The following is a 22815-nucleotide window of genomic DNA, read 5'->3' as shown; positions in this document are numbered from 1 at the left end:
GAAAGTCAGTTATGGTAGAATTCACCTCTTTAAAATAATTAAAAATTATACAATAGTTTATTTATCTACTAAATGTAAATTTATTTTACTGTTCAAGTAAAATTCATTTTTTTAGCACATTTATACTGCAGAAATTCATGTCTATAAAATCATGATAAAAAAAAGTTTATTAAATATAATTAAGTTATTTTTAAATACAGCAACTTAATTCTATTTATCTTAGTTCATGGTACAGCTATTTTTTTAATGTTTACTTCCGGATTGGAAAAAAAAAATGCTTGTTACTAAACAAATACTTTAGAAATTTTGACTATTAGTCAAAGTTATATTTTAAGCAGCAGAATATTTTTTATCATTAGTAATTATGTATACAATTATTGTGAAGCTCGATGACTATAAAGACCTTCTATATACCATGTTCTTTTTAATCGTTTAATTTTTATAGTACTCAATTAACTTAAACAGTGGTCTTCATGGTAATTGAAATCTGTGCACACAAAACTAGAATTAAGTATAGTAACTTGCCGCCTAGGCACGAATTTTGAACACAGTGCTAACCGGCAGTGCGTACCTAAGAAATTTTGGACTTTTTTTTCTACTTTTAGCCTAATAAAATTATTTAAAAAGCCACTAAAGTTTACAGATGACTATTACACATAAATCCATCTTGATTACAACATTATTAATATCTATTAATGTTATGTTATATAACTATCATAATTATAGTATAGATTTTTATACGCTTTTTGCGTTTGTGTATTAATCATGAGTTATATATTTGTTAATTACAGTGTTAATAATTTCCGTTTTGCCTAAATTATAATTTAGATTCTTATACGATTTTTAGATTTATATTCAATTGTGGGGTATGTAAATGTTAATTGCATTGTTCACTATTTTAATTTTTATAAATTTTTTTAAACGCCTTTATTTAATAAATAAAACGATTTTTACAGCATTATGACTGCTTGTTTCTTTAAAAAAAAAACAATAAATAAAACTTTTTTTTCAGGAAACTTTCACAAGTGGGCGTACGCGACACGCCACTGCGCCTTCCTGTTCGTGAACCCGTCACACGAGGGCGCCATACACCCAGTTGTCACCAGCAACTTCGCCCACAGCAACCTGTGGGAGCAGTATTTTTATCAGGGGACCACTGACAACACGTCGATGTTCACTCTTCAGCGTTCGATCGATTACTTGAACGAGCTGGGCGGTTTGGTGAGAATTTTTCTTTTTTATTATTTTTTGAATAATGATGCTTTTGTTATGTTTTTTGTTTATGTACGCCAAAAGTTTTTCGTAAAAAATAATCCATGAATAAAGTTTCAGATATAGTGTTGTTTTGGTGGTGGTGGAATAGATGATTAAAAACTTACAGCTTGTAGGCAGTTTTTATAAATGTTAAAATTAACAAGCTATTACATTAAAATAGATACAATTGAGATAGCAAGTTTCTATCCAGAATCATATAAAGTAAATGAAATATATTTTTTTTTTTTTTTTTTCAACAATATTTATTTTAAGTTGTAAGAATTTACACATATAAAGTTGTACATTCAGGGCAAGGTGGGAAAATACACGTTCAATTTATTGAACCAAGTGTCAGAAATGCTGATGAAGGAACTCAATGTTGCTGAATTAGAAATACCAACTAGCATGAAGTGTTTGAGAATGCGCGTGTTAAAATCCCCTTTTCACTATAAACAACTCAAGTTTGTTGTCTTTTGTACGAAGTGTTTTTATTCTAGATGAGAAAAAATATTTTATATTTAACCTAATTTAAGAAACCTTAGTTAAAAATCAGTTCACACTTTAAGAGAAATATTTTTCATAACATGCATACACTTTGGCAACCTACTTAAAAAGGATAAGTAGTCAAAGTTAAATAAAAAATAAGTATATGTTGTTGTGAAAAATTAAATTGTTTTTGTATGCGTTTTAACTCTAGTTAAGCATAAAATATTCTAAATTTACTAGATTTGAAAGTTTATAGATAAAGATCGCTAATATTATAATTGAAATAATTGTTATTCACCTTAACCGCATACTTAATAAAAATTAAATGAAAACAAACGTAACACTAAAACTTTTAATTAGTTATATACGGTTTTTTATTGAAAAAAACAATTTTAGCCTCCCAAATTCAGACAGATTAACAGAATGGTTTTGGGAAAAATATAAAGTGCAAATGTGTTTTACACAGTTCAACGATCAAACATACATTAGACTATCTTGCAATGTTTACAACAACATCAACGATTATAAAACTGCTTTGATTGCATTGAAACAAGTTAAGAAAAATATTCCTAGTGTTTAGTATGTATCTATAATTTATGTATAATCATTTTTAATCAGTTATTTTTTAATCAACAGTTTTTAATCATCTATGTGCTTAGCCAAACTTGTAAAACATTTATGATATTTCGTTCCAATAATTAATTACTAATTTTTACATGTAATTATTTTACCTCACATAATGTTGTTTATGTTAAAAAACAGTTTTTTTTTAGTGGTGTATGTTTTAGCTCATCATTTAATGTTTGTAATCACCTGAAATATTATTAAGTTGTTTTTTAGCAAGTCATTAAAGAAACAAGTTATTGATAAATTTTTAAACATTTTTATTATATATATATATTATATGTATATATAATAAAAATGTTTAAAAATTTATCAATATATATATATATTATATGTATATATATATGTATATATATATAATTTGTCACAAATAATGTTAAAGTTAATAAATGTAACTATCGATAAACTTATAAATACTCTTTAAATAATCTGTGCTATTTCACTCTAATAAATGTTTTTTGATTTTTATTCGTAAATAATTTACGTAAATAATTACATGTTATCATTTGTGAATTTTTTATCAAATCTTATAAAACAGGTATTGTACAGTTTTTCAATTGATATAAGTACTGAAGGTTTAAAGCAGTTTTATTGAGTCTATTTAATAGAAAAAGTGAACTATTGGTTATATATAATATTTCATAACGCTATTTTTCACTTGTATACAAAATGCATTTGTTAATTCTAAGTATGGAAATAATTCAAGTAATTATTATGTAGCAGCTGCAGTTAAGTACGTTGTCTTTCTTTGATAAAGTATAAATTAATATCTGTAAATATGAATAAAACTTTTGAGCAAGTGCAAAAGCAGAAAAAGTTGTGTAAGTTTGTCTTTAGTATAAAAATTACATATATTCACTTGATATTTTATATATATATCATTCATATCAAACTTTGTCTTTTGAAATTATTCCTTATATTAATCGCAAATCATGAATATTCTGCTTAATAGTTCTTTTTGTTTTAACCAAATCACTATTTTATTCGTGAATTAATCATTTTTATTAAACTCTATTCACTTCGTATGATTGAAGTAAATGTTGTATATATCTTCTGAAGTAGTTTTTAAACAATATTACTATATATTTTAGTACAAACAATCTAGGTTTGTTTAAATTCATCTAAATTAATCTACTACTTTTAAGCAAAAAAAAACTGTTTGACATAAGTTTAATTGTTTTACTTAGAGTTAACTCAATTAATAAAAATTAGTTTATTAATTCATTTTCTGTTTTAAAATATTTTAGCTCGAGACAAACTTTCAATTCTGTATTGTTTTATTTTGTTGTCTTGCTTATTATCAGAAATATTTATAAATAAATTGTTTCAGTCAAGTTTGGTATCATTTAACATCGAGATTATATGAGTAGTATAAATTAAATAAATGTAGTTAAATTTTTATCAAAAATTCTTAAAAGTAAAAAAAAATTTGAAAAATAATAATTTATTTTCAAAGAATTGTAAAAAGTAATATTGAACGATAATTATGTAAATTTTTAATTTCTCGAATAAATGGACTAAAAATTATTTTTCTATTCTATCTAATAAGACGAAATGCTCTAATGCTTGCCGATTTCGAAACGACATACAATTATTCACTTGAATGTAAAAAGTTTATAAAGAATCTAATGAAAGTAGAGATAATTAGTGGAGTTTATTGACTTTAAAGACTAGTTTTGAATTATATTATTAATAAAGTTTATTGTCAAGCGAAGGACCTAGACATTAAAACCCAAGCCACTTAAACTGAAAGACATTAACATAAAAAGAAAAAACAAATTACAGTGATAAAATAAACATAAAACTTGTACAAGGCATAAACTGAATATAAACTAAAATTTTCACAACCAAAATATTCAACAATTCCAAAGTCACTAATCTCCAATTGTACATTCCAAAGCAACAAATCCCTGAAACAAGCATATCCTGTCAAAATTCTTCAGAACCTAGCTCGAAACTTTAGGAACCATCTTGAAGACCACTTTTCATCAAACACGAACTTTCATAACAGCATTTATTTTCAACTTTAGACAGAATTCTTCATCTTGCAGAACATTGAAACAACTATTCGCCTTTCGTCATATTTTCAAAGTTTCACCACGGCAAATTCAGTCAAAAATCACTTCAAACATGTGGCAGCAACAATTCACAATCTAGCTTAGGAATCAACTGAGTATCCAATAATTTCAAAATCTAAAGCCCCAAGCACATTGACAATAGACCGTCCGAAAAATCAAAATTGAAAAGGATCTATAAGGGGAAGGTGTAGCTTACAGTTTAAACTACCAATAAACTACATACCACACACCAAATTAATGGTTAAAGAGATGAACAAAACTAACTACTTATAAATTTTACAGGTAAATATTTTATTTAAATCACATTTTTTTAATTTTAATCGAAAATGTTCAAGATTTTTGCACGATACTAGTTCATTTGGAAGCTCGTTCCACATTTTTACCGAACGATAGAAAAAAGATTTTTGCCAACCAACATTGTTGAAATGATATTTGCATGTATATTTTCTATTATTACCTCTGAGTGAGTAATTATTTTTATAAGGTTTAAAGAAAGTTTGAGAATCAATAGTAGTTTCATTGTTAATCAGTTTAAAAAAAGTAACAAGATCAAATTCAAGTCTTCTGTACTCTAAAGTTTTTATATTAAGCTTTGTTAGTCTATCTATGTAAGATGTATATGAAATGTTGCACCGATTAAAGATTGATCTTGTAAATTTTCTTTGAATAGATTCTAGTTCAGGGTTTCCCAAACTTTTTTGCAAATGGCCCCCTTTAAAGAGTTTGAAAAAGCAATGGCCCCCTTCAACATATAGGATACTCGTAAATTACGATAAAGTACACATAAGACCATTTTTTTTTTGATCTTCATCTGCAACTCAAGAATATCTAGTGTAAGTTTCTAAACTACCATAAAATACACATAAGACCTTTTTTTGCTCTTCATCTGCAACTCAAGCATATCTAGTCCCCCTGTGGCTCCTTTGCTGCTCATGGCCCCCCTCTTCCCCCTTTGCTGCTCATGGCCCCTAAGGGGCCACTTGGCCCACTTTGTGAAACCCTGGTCTAAATTGTTGTTAACATCGAAGTCACTCTTGTCCCATAATAGATTTAAACAGTCTGTTAAATTTTCATACTGAGAAGTTTTCCTTGAAAAGTTCATTCTGTACTGTCTTAAATACTTGTTGTTAGCTTCCAATCCATTTTCGGTGTAATTTAGCAAACCTCTACCGTTGTTTTGCTCAATTAGTTTAGCACTATGTGCAAAAAAAGTATGCACAGTTGGTGTAAAGCGAATCCATTTAACCGACATGACCAGCATCATTGTTTTTTGACATAAAACTGAGTATTTCTCTACATTAATCTTTCTGTTAGAATTTATGAGGCATAAAATAATGGAAACATACAAAATAATTTTGTCAATGTTTTTATTTAAACTAACATCAGAAATATGCTTTGTCAGCAGAGTCGTATTATTGGTGTTTAGCAAAGTTTTGACTACGTTACCTGTTGTAGAGGTTCCACCATGGCCTGTGGGATCCGGTTTTTCAAGAGAAACATTAATTTCTTCTTCTACACATTTCTGAACTTTTATTTTTGACTCAATAAAATTATTTACACCTTGACTTTTAGATATTCCTTGAAACTTTGATTCTGACCAATTAAAATGTCCAGCCACAGCATGATAAGAACCTTCTAGAACATACAAAATGGTCTTTTTTGTCATAGTGAAAAACCAGGGATAGGATATTATATCAACTTTTTTAACAGAAATATCGCTTGTAAAAACCTAAAAAAATAGTTATATTCCACATGATAGATTTGTCTGAAAATTTGTATTTAGATTCCTTGTCATTTTTACTAAATTATTAAAAAAAAAATTATGTTGGTTCTACGGTGGCAAATTGAGAAAATTAACCCTGAAGAATACCCTAAATTGCCAGTAAAATCATCAATGAATTTTCGGCGAGAATAGAAGATTTTTTAAATGAGAAATAATATACTTTTACATTTAAATATTCAAAGAATTTTGTCTTTTTTCAATTAACACTAAAACAAAGAAATGAAAAAATTAAAAAAAAGTATCTGTATAAATGCTTTTAAGGTGTTTTTTAACAGTAGATGTAGACCTAAATTTTGAAAAAAATTTTAGCATTTTTTGAGGCCTTTTTAAACTTAAAAGAAGCAAACTTTGGCTACATTTAAGCTTACATAAGTTTTAGTATACATTATGCAGAACAGAAACAAACCCAGTTTTTTAAACCCCGCTCTAAACAATTAAATAAAAATCTTGCTTTAACTGTTTAGTCGCGAAAATAGTCAATGGCCACTTGCCAGCCCACTGTGCAGTAATTATTGCTTTATCCGATTTGAACAAAATGAAGTGACAAAGATAAAATTATAAATATTTAAATGTTTTAAAAGTCCTTAATATTTTGCTAAATTTTGATATCAACTAACTCAAATTGTTAGCTTAGAATAACTAGAACTTTTTAGCTTATTCAATATTTATTAAACTAATGGAATGCGTAAATTTAACAACTTATTTAGAAAACATACACGTAGCTTGGTTGTGTTCTCTCCTTTTAAATGTTTTGATATCGTAAACGAAATGTAAACGAAATGTTAATGTGCATACAACTATTTGTTATATTTGTCTATCTTGATTTGTTTCACAGCATCTATATATGTGTCTTTATTTATACTCAATAGTTACTTTTAATTTTAAAGAAATGAAATTTATATTTTCAATAAATGTTTTATTTTTTAAATGAGAATAAAACCAATTGGTAATCATTAAGCAAAAACAGCCAGCTTTTATTTTTATACTTGTGCAAAGCATGCCAGGCTGTTTATTTAACAAGCAAGCACAATATTCGTTGGCTTGGTCATGTTCGGAGAATGAAGAGCGTAAAATTTAGGTTTTTGATAAGCTTTAAACACGCTGGCCTGGCCACTAATCCTGCAAAAACCTTGAATTCGATGATTCAAGTTACCAATAAAAACTACAGGTAGAAAGTATTTACAGTTTGATTGATGAAGAAGATAATAAAAAATTGTCTAAACAAACTGTTTATAGTCTAAAGGGTACAAGTTTTAAAAAAGAATGTTTGAAAACTCTTTTGACTGATAAAAGCGCAAACAATTCTGATGTTTCTATTTGAAACTTGCCTAAAAACGAGTTTAAAGCAACGAATATCACATTTAGCTACAAATAATTGTAATTTTGAGAAACTGACTATATTAACAAAAATTCAGAAGACTCTAAGCTGGATACAACTATGCATGCAGAAACAACTCTAATAAAAAATTCTAGGGATGGTGAAGTTCATGAAAATTCAAACCATAAGATTCATTGATACCAAAACCAATTTAGTACGTTCAAACACTTTTGAACAGAGAATGCAATGAAATAAGTAACATTATCAGTGCATTTCTTAAATTAAAAATTTTAAAAAGTACCAAAAAATAAAGTTTTTCACGAAACACTAATGCGAAGTATGAGTCCCCGGTTCGTAAAATAATTTTTTTTAACAGTATAGCTAACAGAGGCAATAAACGAAAAGAAAGTATTTATATTTGGTTTTGGTTTATTGAAAAAGATTTGTTAAATAGCATGAAAACTTCCATAGAAAACCGTACTTCTGACAGAGTTTCAAAAGATGTTTACAACAAAGTCTTACCACGTTTTTTTATGTTTCATATAAAGATTTTAAACTTAAATAATTATTTGGACATGTAGAAGTGAGCTCATAGCTCTCTTTACTGGTAATAGATGTCAAGCTTGAATGTCTTTTATAATGACTAGATAATCAAACTACTTTTTTAGAACTTATCCGTTCCGACAAATTGATTAAAATAAAAGCGGTCATATCTAAAAAAACAATATGTATCTTTTGTTAAAGCGGTTGTTGATCTAATAATAAGATTATGATGTTGTTTACTTTCAAACATTCTTTTAAGAACTTGAACTTGTGCGAATAATAAATTGTCGTAATGTGAATAACCAGAATTTGATAAGTCGTGCAACCATCTTTGATATATCATAACTAAATAACTTCATCAAAAAGTTCAAACTCGGAGATACTCAAATTTATACATACACTGTTCTAATTCTGTAGCATAATATTACGAAGGTTCCTCTTTTTCTGTGATTCATTTTGTAACAGATTTTCACCTTGACTTTACTTACATTACATAATAAAACTTAAAATAATCTCATAACTAAACTAAACTAGACATTAGTAGTTGACAATGAATATAAAATGTAGAGAATTTCATAATACACAAACAGAAATATTAAAAACTGTAGATTTGTATTCTTTTATATCAAAGTAGTACTTATAAGTTAGGACCACAATTTTCAGATCAGATAAAATTTAAATGTTATATTGCAAAAATTACAAAAATAAATTCTCAAGTTTTAATGTTTATCTTCTAAAAACGGGTTTATTTATTCATAGAGTTGATGATTGGTATATATAAACATTTTGAATAAAAAGCGTAGGTGGATAATAAATAAAATTACTGAGCATTTAAATCTTGCTCGATTGTTTAACTTACACTAGATATTCTAGGGTTTTTGCTGAAGAGTAAGAACAGGTCTCGTTGTAAATAAAACTAAAACTGCCTACGAAATTTAGTCCGCGACTACCAAATGCCCGTCGACCTCTACCAATTGCTTACATAAACAAAAATAAAATATAAACCAGTAGTTACTTATAATAAAATGTTGATATAAAATTAAAATATCACTAAATTTTAGATACACAAATGTATATAAACATATAATAAAACTCAACTATTTAACTTTTCTTGTTGGTTGTATTGTAACTGATTAACTAATAAAGATAAACGATCTTTAATAAGTTTTAGAAAAGTAATACTTTAATTGTTTTTACATTTTTTAACACAAAGGTTTGGAAAACTCGATTTTACTCTTTTACGTTTTGTTAAAAAATAATAAGTAGTATACCAATATAGTATAAAGATAAATCATTGATAATTTACGCATTAAAAGCTGCCATGCTTGCAATTTGTTAAGGCGTTAAAATTACATTTCTCGCAAACGATTTTCTCCTAAATAGCTTAAAGATTGATAATGAACCCCGCAAAAGTTATAGTATATTGCTTTTTAAATATGCATTTAATAAATAATTGTTCATATCAAACTCAAAACCAAGTATGAGCTACAAAAGCTACTCTAGATCGGAATACGATTATATAATTATATCTTTGTTTTGGAGTTAACAAATGATACTCTTGCGTAAATAGTGTTCTACATTTTAACAATGATAATTTTGCTGAAAATTATCACTCAGCTTTTTAAGTCAAACTACATTTTATCCTTTGTCAAGATAAGCTAAAAAAATTATAACAAACTATAAAAATTCTTATTTTTTTTGATTAACCTAACTAGGAAAAATTCTTTTTTTAAGAATCGAATAAGTTGTTAGGTATTCTTATTTTCATAAATAATTCCCAAAGTTCTTTTACAAGCTTTTCATAATACTTGTCAGCAATCAAAAGAAAAAATAGAAATAATTTAACATAATAAAAGAGTTTTTGTGCGCTATATTTATTGAAAAATAATTATAAAACAACAAAGTAAAATTCACAAAATTAATTCAGAAACAATCAACAGAAAGAACAATACATAAAAAAACTTGATACTTAGGTTCTTATAAAAGACTAACTAAAAATTATGTTTTTAGAAACTTCATATTGTTTCAGATAATTTTTCTTTTGCTGTCTCACCTATAAAATATTTTGTATAAAACTTTCTTATTATCACATTACTCACTAATCTTCTAAAAGTATACTGAAGTTTAATTTAACGATGTTACTATTAGACTAATATTTATACATATCGAAAAATAATTTAAAGTTTAACAATTAGTTGTTTAACTTAAGCAACTTTAGTTTACATAGTTTAAAATGTAAAATTATTCAATTAGATTTTACAAATATATATGTGGATTTAAGACCGAAATATATGTGCAATTATAAATTTAAAAAACAACCTAAATTTTTTTGCTTTCACCATGGTTGCTTATGTCATCTTCCTCCTGTTTTCTAGAATCTTCCTTCTGGTTGCTAGGATCTTCTTGTACCAGGTCGATAAAGTCTTCTTCCTGGTCATAAGGATCTTCATACTGGTCGCTAGGCAAATACAAGGTAACATTTGGTGTTGTCACTTTGAATATTCGACCAAAAGTATTTGGTTCAGCTTTCTGTTTTTAATAAAAAATACAATATTATTACGTAATTAATTTTGATACATAATGGTCATTTTAATTGGTGGAATTTAAAGCTTTTAACTAGTTTTGTAACTAACAGATACTTAATGAATCTAAATTACTAGTTTTTCCGAATGTTAACTTAACATAAAAAAAATGAAGTCCTATAACTGCAAAATAAATTAACTGTACAGAATTCATGTCTAAAACTTTCAAATAACTTAAAAATAACAAACTTCAATTTTGTAATCTTTAGGCACAAAATTTTTATACTCCAACACTAGATCAGGATGATCCTTAAAAATCTCCGAAATTTTTTCAATTCTCTTCAAATGGTCGATCCTGAATAATAAGTTTTTTTTTGTCCAGTTATACAAAAATAATTATTGGTATAGCTGTTAAACATTGTCTTACTTTATTTATTAAATTATAAAGTATAACTTTTTGAATATGATTAAAGTAGATATGCAAATAGATAATATTTTTTTAATAAGAATTTTGATACTTAAATATAATAATTCGAAGTATATTAGAATAAAATTAAACATAAAATACGAAATACCCGTCTAGATGACAACTTTGTACCACGAAATCACTAAACTTTTCACGACTTTCACCACCGGCAAGTAGAGTTACTTTTTCCATGTATTCTTCAAAAGCAATCACCTAACAATTTAAAAAGTTTTAGCTTAATGTTAAAATTATCTTTTTTTATTCTCATAAAAACATTACGTTTATGGGTAAAGTTGATAACTTATTAATAAGTAGTAGTTGTAAAAAAGTAGTGTTTTGTACAAATAAATTAACAAAACTTTAGTATTCTAGTTTTTAACCTTTTGAAGCTATTTGTTATTTTAGATCATGGTTTCTCAAACTTTTTTTCAAAAGGCCCCTTTTAAGGAAATAAAAAAGCTATGACCCCCTTTGACAAGATTAAAAACAAACTGCCATTAAAGACACTTGAGACCCTTTTTTTTGTTTTCATCATCAACTGCATGATATAAAGTGTAAGCTTCAAATTATGGCCTTGTTTTTGATAACATTCTGTTTTGGTTTAAATTTTTTTTTATAATACTCTCCAAACGATTGTACAAAGTTTGTAATTAAATAATTAACTAAATTTTTTATTTTATTTTAACAACGCTTAAATCTTAACAATAGAATTAGTTGAAATAATACCTCCTCACTAGTAAGCACATTTTTAAGTCCTCTCAACAGCCGAAGCTGATGCCCACAATTTTTAAAAATTTCACAAGAAAATTGAAGCAATTCTAGTGTGCTGATCCTATATATACATACTCATTATCTATTTCAAGTAAAATTTTTTTATTAAGTTATTACTTTATTTTTCATATTTACAGATATTTACAGATAAATAGTTTAATTTTTAAGTTGAAATTTTAGATTTGTTTTTTCAACAGATATTAGATAAATAAATGGTTTTATATGTATTTAAACTTGTAAATTTGTACAAGTTATGTGAATTTGATAGAAAACTTATTTAGGCTTCAAAGTTATATTTCAAAAGTTTGTAATAAAAACTTCAATTTTAGCTTTTAAGTTTTTGGTTTAACATTTAGTTATTTTACACTTTAAGATATAATTCAAAACTAAATTGTTCGATTTCAGAGTGCTCTGTCATTATAAATTATAATAAATTATATAAGTAATCAATTTTGATATATAAATATTTTATTCAACAACTAATAATATTATTAATAGTAATTTGAAAAAACCTCTCCGCCCGATAATTTTCCATAGTTTTCAAAAATAAATCGTAGTTGTCGTTAGATAAGATAGCCTTTAACTGATTCATATAATCTTCTTTACATAAGACTTTACTCTGTTGGTAAAATTATTTTTAGTGTGTACATTTAATTCTTCAAAAGTATAGTAAACCTTTGTTTTCTGAACGTTACTAGTGATGTAAATTAAAACTTGCTAAGATAAATCATACATACAATGTCTATTGAACTACAAATAAAAGCTCAAAATCTTTGGTTCTAAAACCTGGTGCACGAAAAAACCCTTCGTTTATAGAGTCGCACACCACTTGGATACCTTTTAACGTCTTTTCCAGGACAAAAATACACTACTATCAAAATTAATGTGATATAAAAAAAAAATATATGATTGTGCAGCATAACAAAGATTTCTTGGGGCTTTTACTTCATGATTGCAAGATAACAAAAAGTAATAACATTATTTTATGTTTAGTTATTAAGCTTAACATATAATTTTACAACAAACTGTACAGTTTTGTAAGAATGAGAACTTCAGTAAAATTGGAAATAATAACTACTCAACTTATAGTGAATATTAAGGTATTTAGTATAAGTGACTACAAATGTGGTATTCAAAACTTAATGCATTACTTTGCCATAAAATCAATATTTTACTCTAATTATTTTTAGATTTAATGGAGGTAATGATGCTAATGTATATAAACATATTTAAACGCAAGTCTTAAATACATAAACATTTCTTTTTTAAAACAACAACAAAAAAAGAAAAACAATAATCACAATAATCTTTAAGCAAAAACAGTGAGCTTGTTATTTTTTTTATAAAACCTGTGCAAAATTTTTAAGGCATTTTATTCATTTTAGTTTACAAAAGTGATTAATTCAACTGGGATTGAGCTAACACTATACAGCCGCTGTCAGACCTATAACAACAACCAACCCTTTTATTCACATAATTCTAGTTTTCTTATAACAATAACAAGATAAATTTTACTTTTTCCTGCTGCTGCTTATTTTGTTGGCTGACAATATCTGCTGAGTCAGCAGAAAATCCTGCTACGACTTGTTGTTGCTCATCATCATCAATATTTTCTTCGCTCGAATCTCGTTTAGATGACATTTTAACAGTTAAATAATTTGACAGAAATACAACAGACTGTAAAATTTATATATTATAATTATTAACGACAAACACATTTTTTTTTCCTCGACTAAGCTTGAAAATATTGGTTTAGAAATAAGGCGTTATTTTTAAAATATGTTTTTTGCTAGAGGAAATATTTAAAGTACAGTAAAGAAATTTATCATTTAAGTTTCAAAACACTTTAACATTACATTATATATAAATAAATAGAAAACTGGTGTTTAAAATGTTGTTTGTTTAAAAATTTGATCATACAGTATTTTTAGATTGCTGTAAAATACAAACAGACATAACTTAAAAGATCAGACTACTTGATATTAAAATATTCAATTATGCAGAGTTACAAGACTGCTGTAATAGTTGAATCAAAGTGAAAATAAAAAAATAATTACATCTTGATTGTTTCTACAGCAATAAAAACTAAATACAATATACTTTAATTATTCTTTTTCAAGTACTTGTGTTAAACTAAATATGCTAGCAAATTATGGACATAACTCACAGGGAGTACTAATCTAACTACTGTACTGTGAGTTTAGCTTTTAACTAATATATTGAATAAATGTTTAAAATTTCAAAATAGCTAATTTAAGATGATTAGGTTTGCTTATCAATTGTTTGTTGATTTTTATGATAGAATACCACAATATGATTTTTTTAGTTTATAAAAATGTACACTAGCAGTGTAGTGTTTTAAATTATGTATTATAATCATTGTTTAGTACTTTGTATCAGGGTAATTCAAAAAAAAAAAAAAAAACCAAACTAGAAACTTTATTAACTTTAACATAAAAAAGTGATATAAGTTGTTTTATAAATGTTTCGCTAAAAAAAGCTTAATTTGTTTCATCTAGTGTTTTGTATATTTCATTTTTCTACTTATGTTGCTTTTTAGTCGTAGTAACTCACAAAACACTAGTAATTGTAAAAAAAAATAATTTAAGAAAAAAAAAATTAAATCGACTAAATAGATAAAAAGTATCATATTGGATATACTTGTGAAAGTTTTTATTTTTTTTCTATTTTACTTCTTTTGTGACAATACCTAGATGTTCAAATTTTATTAACCGTGTTTAAAAAAAAGGAATTGATTTTTTGATGATCCCAATAAAACAGGAAGAAAGAAACTTAAACTATGAAAGTTTTAAAATTAGCAATTAGTCATGTAAAAATTACTCTTTGTTGATATAGTTTTATAAAATTATATATATTTTCTTTTTTTTCGGGTATGTTATTTTTCAAATAATATTTGTAAAAGTAAAGAGTGTCTAAAGTTTTAGACTAATTCATTAAGTTTTACTTGCTTTAAATGTATATAGCTGAAAATTAATAATTTGAATATATATTTCTATTTAAAAAGCACGTAAGTGTTCCATAGCTTTTTAGAACTTGAGGATTAAACCCAAGCGGGCACAGAGTTGTTTTTATTGCGCATAAAGGGAAGTAGCTTGTTGTGTTGTTGTAGCTCTACAAAATTCATAAAACACCAACTTTGTTGCATAATTATGTTTTAAAAAGATTCTCTACTTTTTAGTAGTTGTAACCAATTTAGTTTTTAAGTATAAAATTATGTAAAAATTATATTTAAAGTAGTTTACACGGTTAATATTACTTATTATTATTATAATGTTAATACTTTCCTAGACAAGATAAAAAGTATCAAAAAGGTGTGCTACTTGATAACTGAAAGGTTCTTTGTACACCAGATCCTTGGACCAATATTTTTTAGCGTTTTTTTGTTGTTTAATAAACTAATAATCATATTAACTATATTTTTCCAATGCGGACGACTTTGTCTAAAACTTTGAAACAAAACCAAGAAACTCCTAGAAAACTTATAAAGACAAGGTTTATATTTCATAATACTGTTCACATAAAATAGTAGAAATGCTATTTGACTTCTTGTTTGAGAGGAACTAGTGTTTAAAACGTACAAAATGTACACATTAAGCTTATTTGATGCAGCAGTAAATCGTACAACTGTTAATATACAACTGGTATGTTTTGTTTTTACTCGACATCATGAATTCACAATAACTTTTATTAGCATTTTACGTCGTTCAGCACTAGTTGAACAACCAAATCACTTCATACGTTTTAAAAAATAATCGAATAGTAAGTTAAAGTAGTATATTAGTACTTAGTTATAAATTAATATAAACGTAACAAAAATAAGCGTACAAATTCTAACAGAAAATTGTATACACAAAATAATTAGCAAATAATTATTAAACAATGTTTGAATTAAAATATTAGAATCATAAATTTTGAAAAATGTTCAAACTTTAGTAGGTATAAGCATAATTTCATAATTCTAACAAAGGATCTCAGTAAAAAAAAAAAAAAACTTCTTTTGTGCGCTTGTTTTAGCTTATTTTTAGATCTGACTTCATAATAAGGTATTATTAAATGTAGCTTAGAAGTGTAGTAAGTATTCAGCAGAGCAACATTAGTATCGTCGTAACCATGTTAAAAGGATTTATAGTATTAGTTGCTTAAGTCTTGAAAATTTTCTCAAACTTGAGCAAATATATACTTGTGATTAAGTACTGAAATCAAAAAGAAAAAAAAATTGTAAAATAATGTAAAATAAAATTACATAAATGTTAAAAAGAAAATAAATGTAGCAAGATTGTGAAAAGAAAATAAAAACTGTATGAACTTTGTTTTTTTAAATGATATAAGTTTTAAGCATTGCTTATTTAAAACTATTTTTACTAAACTTCATGTTTTTTTAGTAATTAGTTTCATTTTATTGTAGTAGAAAACTTTTTCGAGAAAGTGCACACTTTAATTTTGAAAATATTTTATAAAGTTAGAGCTTACAAAATTAGTATAAGCAAGCATAAAGTTATAAATAACTTCAAAACTACTTTTTTAGCAAACAACTAGTATTTGTTATAGTTTAGCATGAAAACATTTAAATATTAATAAAAAATATGTAACTGTGTTGTAACTAAGTTTTTTTTATTGTTAGTATAGTAGTGTAACCTAATAGTAAACATTTAAAATAAACTAGTTGATTTCGAAGTCTTACTATTTTTTTTAAGTTTGTAGTCTTTTGAAAAGTTAAATTTAAATTAGTTTTGTCTTTAGGCAAACTAAGTGACTTTACAAAAAGCAGTTGAAAAGATGATGAGATAACTATAATAGAAATAAAATTATAATCACCTTAAATAAACCTTGTTATTAGGTTGCATGCTTAGCATCAGTTATAGACAATATTTGCAAACTTAATACCTTAAAAGTTATATCCTCTAAGACAGTGGTCGGCACGGTGTACACTGGTGCACACTAGTGTACACGAAATTTATTTTGGGGTGCACGAAACTTTTAGGGTACACGAAAGTCATTTAGGGGTGCACAAAATTTTGAGATTAAACAAAACTTTTTTTTGTCTTAATTTTATTATATTTATTTAGTTTAAGCGACATACTTAAATATTTAAGTTAAATCTAGCCCTGGTGTTTAGTTTAGCTTTTAATTTATTGGCCATTTTACTCTCATGATCTATTTTGGTATTATAAATCACATAACATTCTTTATATCAACATTGAGGAAGCAGTTTGCATCTGAAAGAATAGAGAGAAAGCTCGAAGATCTTGTGAAATCAATTGGCTGATGTGGAGGAAGCTTTCATCCAGCTAAGATCATGAATATATTAAAAGGTTAGTATTTTTCTTTTTACTTACAGTATTAGTAGATTACAGTATATTGCTTAGTGAAGAAAGTTTCTTTTATAAATTATTAATACTACCTACTTTTAAAACTAAACAATAATTCCTTTAAAAATATTCACATGATAATTATAATATTTTTATACTTAAAGGAAAATTATAGAATTTATGTTCAATAAAAAATACTTAAATAAGATAAAAACAGTTAAAGTATATTAAAAAAAATTTCTAAATAGATTCATAACAGTAGTAATGAACAAGTTTTAAGTAACAGCTTTAAGTTTTGAATAAGACAAGTTAAGTAAATATTATACCTTTTTTGAATTTATTTTATTATTTAATTAATTAACCTATCCATAATTGAATAGTACATATAAAGTTTGAAGAAAATATAGGCTTAAGTTGACATTGAGTTGCCACACACTGAGGATAGTTTAAATTTTATAAAAGTTTTTGAAAATCTCAAGATGGCTAGAACTTTTCTGTTTTTTTCTTAATCTCAGGCTAGCTAGGTATGCTTTTTATTAAACTACCTGTTACTTAAATTTATTGACTTTAAAAGTTGAAAAATTTATTCTCTTAATTATTTTATTTACTAGCTATCAGGGTTGCCACTCGGTCAGGAAAAGTCAGGAAATCAGGAAAAGTCAGGAAAAATTTGAAAAAATTACAAAAGTCAGGAAAAGTCAGGAAAAAATGGGGGGTTTTGAAAAAAAGTCAGGAAAAGTCAGGAAATTTGATAAAAAAAAGTCAGATTTTGTCAGTTTAAATTTACAAAATTCCTTGTTATCCAAAGCCTTCAAGTGGTAAAAGTTAATTGAAAGTCCTTTAAAGTCAGAAAAAGTTTCCAAAATTTTTCTAGAAATTTACAAAAATATTTAATTTTATTTTCAATGCCTTTAGCTGGTATAAATTAGTAAAATATCCTTTAATAAACTGCAAAATGTTCCTTAAATGTCGTTTGTTTATCTAGATACATTTATGCTAGGATTTGCTAAAAAAATGTTTCTTTTTTCAGACAAGCTGTGTTTATAAGGTAATAATACAAGTATTTTGCTGATAGGGCTGTTTATTACAAACATCAATCATACACAGATGGTTGTAGTGATGTACTGGAAGTTTGATGATAGAATTCAGCAAAAAACTATTGTTTATAACCTGTATTAAAGTTAGATTGGAAGCTTTATATAGTTTAAAGTGTTAGATTATGTATTTTAGAATAAGTTTAATTTAAGAGCTTGATTTAGAAAAGTCAGGAAAATTTTGGTAAAAAGTCAGGAAAAAGTCAGGAAAAGTCAGGAAAATTTTCTTAGCTTGATGAGTGGCAACCATGAGCTATTTTGATCTGTTGGTTTAACAAAATATGTTGTATCTGTTGTATGATTCAAGGTTGCCACACACTCAGCCTAAATGTTTTTTTTTTGTTAGAAATAAAGTCTTATTAAGCATGTTATTTTTCTTGCAAAAGTTAGTCTAGTTTTGGACTTGTGTAGAATCTTTGAATGTATGTATGATTTTTTTTTTTGAAATATAAAAAATTTATTTAGTCATTTATCAAAATATTAATTATAGTATACTGCTACTTTTGAGCTTTGGCTTTCTCTTTTCTTTATTAAACTCAAAATGACCAAGGCTAGTTTTATGTAACTAATACAGAGTCCTACACTTAGTGCAACTCAGGACAGTATAAATATTTTACAATTCTCGGGATAATTTGTTTTTTGAATCTTGTTCCAATATTTTCTATTTCATTAAATGAAATTTCTTTGTTGTAGTTTCAAATTTTTTTTTTAATTCCAATTTTGATGATTAACCTGAGTTGTTTTTTAAACTTTATTTATATTGAATATTTATATATGATGTTTTATAAAAATTTCAAAGTTAAAGAGTCAGGATAGTTTTTTAACTCAAAGAGTAACAACAGTGCTAATGCTTGATCTTTAATTTATGAATTATACTAAGCAGTAATTTAATAGTTTTGTTAGAAGAGTTATAGTATGTGTTTTTAAGATGTAAATCTTTCTTTATGCCTACCAAACATTTAAAAAAAGACTAAACAATTTTGTTTAGAATTATATAATAATTTATAATTTTATATTAAAAACCAAAAATTTATTATTTGTGTAATGTTAAGCTAGTTTTTTTTTTGTTTTAGTTGTGCTTAGTTGAAATTTTTTTTTCTTTTAGTGTTTTAAAATGATGTACAGTTCCTCAGTTGTTTTAATTAATTTGAATATTTTGAAAGAAAACATACTGTTAATTGATATCTTTTTCAGTATTTTTATTATGTAAATGCAAAAATATAGACAGTTTAAAGGTATTATGATACTTTATCAAAACTCAGACTAGTAAGGATTTAAAAAAATACCTATTTTAGGTTAGATTGTTTTTCTGAGCTTGAGCCTGGTTTTGATTTTTGATTAACAACCCTTTTTACCTTAAAACTATAGTTTAAAAATGTATGTTTGTTATAAATTTGATATTTCAGGTTATCAAAAAGTTTGCCACACAATCAGAATAATCCTGGATGCTTTAAAATTTTGAAAATCTCAGTATGACATAAGATAACTTAGAAAATTTTGAATTTGTTTTTTAAACCCAGGCTGACTCAAAATAATTTTTTTTATCTCAGTATAGTTTTAAGATTTCAGGCTTTTTTTTTTCTACATTTTGAATGAGATATATTTAATATAGTCCCAATAATTTATTTTGTAACTTTTAGTATTTTTTGCTGAAGATATATGTTTTTCTTGCCTTTGAAAATAAAAAAATGAAAAAAACTTAGATGACTACAGTTCAGTTTAAAGTCATTCAGGACAGTCTTGATCTGTCAAATCAGTTTTAACCAAGAGGATTACAATCCTGTCAAACTTATTCAACAGTACCTACTTTAAATGTTTGACATAATAATGTTTTTTGTTTCAAAGAGAAGCAACTCTGGTCTTAATATAATTAAATTCTTTACTTTGCGAATTATTGATTGTCTTTTTAACTTTTTTATTGCATTTTACAACTTTTACTTACTAGAACTCTGACTTTAAATATAACTTTTATTAAACTAAGCTAAAAAAAATATAACACAAAAATAATTTTAAATTATTACAGTAAGATATCAAATTTACTGTATAATACTTATCTTAAACCAAATATTTTACTTGAGATGGTTATTTATATTTTTTATAGATATAAAAAGTTTTGTAAGTTAAATCAGCACAATTTTTTTAAAGCTATAAAGTTTTTTTTTTAATATTGATTAAAATAGATTAGAAATCAGTAATGACATTAATTTTTAATAAAATTTTCACACACTCAAACTACTTTGGATAACTCTTATGCTATTTTAAAGGTTGGAAAACTTTGGCAAAGTAACTTTTTAAAAGATACTTATGCTGAGACATTATACCTCAATTGAAGAACTTACTTGACAAGTTAAACCACAACCCAGTAGCAGTTCCAATAAACAGCTCATTATGGTAAGATAGTTTTAGAATAATAGGCCTCTTGGTATTTTAGTCTCTTATATTACACTAAAAAAAATTAAAAGTCAATGTCTCTTCTACTAATATTGATTAAAGTGTAAAATTTTACAAAAATGATTTATTCATTTTTATAGGTGCTTAATAACTCTTGAGAAAAATCTAATTATTAATATGTAAATTTAATTAATTTTCATTAATTTACTTGTTTTTTTTGAAATCATAAACATTTTATTTAGTTTAAAAAATTACTTGTTTTTATTAGTAACAGCTTTGTTTTGCTTTTTTTTTTGAACATTGTAGTTTTATTTTCTTTATGTTATAGCTCATTTTTATTCTTACTTATTTTAATAAGTTGAATAGTAGAGTCCAAATTCTTAAACATACTTTTTAAAACTTAAATATTTATAATTTTTGTTTTTAAGACATGTAAAAGTTTAAATTATTGATAAATTTTAGACTTAAAAACATTTCATGTTAAAAATTTACCTTTTAACGTAAAGTTCAAAATAGATTTTATGTGTGTATGATGTTAGATACTATTATATAATTTTTTTTATTGATATTTTTGTTCATAAAAAGTAGTTGATGTTTTAAATTTTAATAGTCTCATTTTAAAAAGTTTTTGTTTTAGAGTTTGATTTTAACGGTTAAGTTTTTTTATAATTTTTTAGCTCATTATAAATTTGATTAAAATTGAGTATGCAACTCGATGACCGAGAGATCTTTTTGTATATCCAGATCCTTTAACCAAAAATAATTTTTGAGCAATTTTTTTAATAAACCTCATTAAGACCTGAATTATTACTAAGCATTAACTTTAAAACCTTAATTTTAGGTTTGATCAGATTCGTGCAAGCAACAAGACCAACACATACAGTTCCAGATCAACAAAACGGATTTAGCTAGGATAATATTTTCATGTCTTTTTTGTCGTTACTTTTTGGTGTAATTTTTGTTTCCTTAATTTTTTCGTGGCAATACATTTGTTAAACACATATAGTAATCGATTAATAAAAAATCATTAAGTTAAGTTAACTAAATAACTAAATTTACCATGCAATAAAAAGTACCAAGACTGCTGATTGTTAATTGGGATTGTGGCAATGTATTAAATTAATCTAGTTAGTATTTTAGACCTGGGTGATACAAGTAAAATATTGTTGTAAAAATTAGATCACCGATATAAGTTTATTAAAATGGATAGGGTAAAGTGAAGAATTTTAAGTTATCTTGTAAAAATTAAATGGGTGTTCCCGAATTATTAGTAAAAAAATCGATTTAAAGTATTTACATATTCTTCAACACTAGCGGCGCTAAAGAATGGAAATTGGGGTGCACCAAATTTTAATTTTGTAATTTAGGGTTCACGGATTCAAATTAGCGTGCCGACCACTGCTCTAAGAGATAACGTGTTACTACAAACTTTTTCTGAACTAATTAGCAGAAAAAAATGATTGAGATAAGATTAAATTTTGAAAGTTTCGCCTCAAACAAGACATAAGTAAAGTTATACAATTTACTTAAAACATTAATCTTAAATAGCTTTTTTCAATATGAAGTATTAAAGATTTTATTTTATAATATTATATCCAGTTATATATATGACTAATGTTCGCATTTTATATCAAATAATATTGGAATCTCAAATATAAAGGTTTTACAATTGCCGAAACTAATAAAAACTTACACCCACCTAATAAAATCGTCCAATCAATCATAGGTTTTTGTAAACCTATTCAAATGGAAATGCGAACATTTTCTAAATTAATATAACAAGTGAACTCGACTAGATTTCGTTCAGCAAAACAATTATCGTACGTAAAAGAAGTACAAAGTAGTTTAAATTATATAGCATTTAATTAGTCGACTTTTAAATTTGTAAACGTTAAAAGATTTTTCTCAATTTTGAAAAGTTAAAAAAGATTCTAGATTATATGAAACGAGTACTGAATAGTTAAAACTCATTTTGAACATCAATAACCTAGACTAGACTAATAAAAAGGCCAACACAATTTCAGACTAAGTTAAAACACTGTATGGTGTAATAAAGAACACATTTTATTTTCAGTAAAAAAAGTAAGAAACTTTGTACGTCAAATTGAGAACCGCACACTATATTAAAGTGGCATAGTAAACATGGCACTGAATA

General features: G+C 25.6%; 1 protein-coding gene and 1 long non-coding RNA gene across 2 annotated transcripts; both read left to right on the top strand.

Moving 5' to 3' along the window:
• Window positions 1-765: 765 nt before the first annotated feature.
• Window positions 766-2320, top strand: LOC145828770 (uncharacterized). Its single transcript, XM_082936521.1, has 4 exons — window positions 766-769; window positions 1013-1221; window positions 1564-1715; window positions 2137-2320. Exons 1-4 carry the CDS (start codon window positions 766-768, stop codon window positions 2318-2320), a joined length of 549 nt encoding a protein of 182 aa, XP_082792647.1.
• Window positions 2321-17124: 14804 nt separating this feature from the next.
• Window positions 17125-21641, top strand: LOC145830122 (uncharacterized). The gene is made up of 3 exons (XR_014369624.1): window positions 17125-17178; window positions 20534-20660; window positions 21502-21641. It is a non-coding gene; the product is annotated as an uncharacterized LOC145830122 (long non-coding RNA).
• The last annotated feature ends 1174 nt before the right edge of the window (window positions 21642-22815 follow it).

The sequence above is a fragment of the Thalia democratica genome, chromosome 2 (genome assembly GCF_965202585.1).
Source record: "Thalia democratica chromosome 2, ktThaDemo2.hap1.1, whole genome shotgun sequence".
NCBI classification, from domain to species: Eukaryota; Metazoa; Chordata; class Thaliacea; order Salpida; family Salpidae; genus Thalia; species Thalia democratica.
This window is presented reverse-complemented; position numbering and strand designations above follow the sequence as displayed.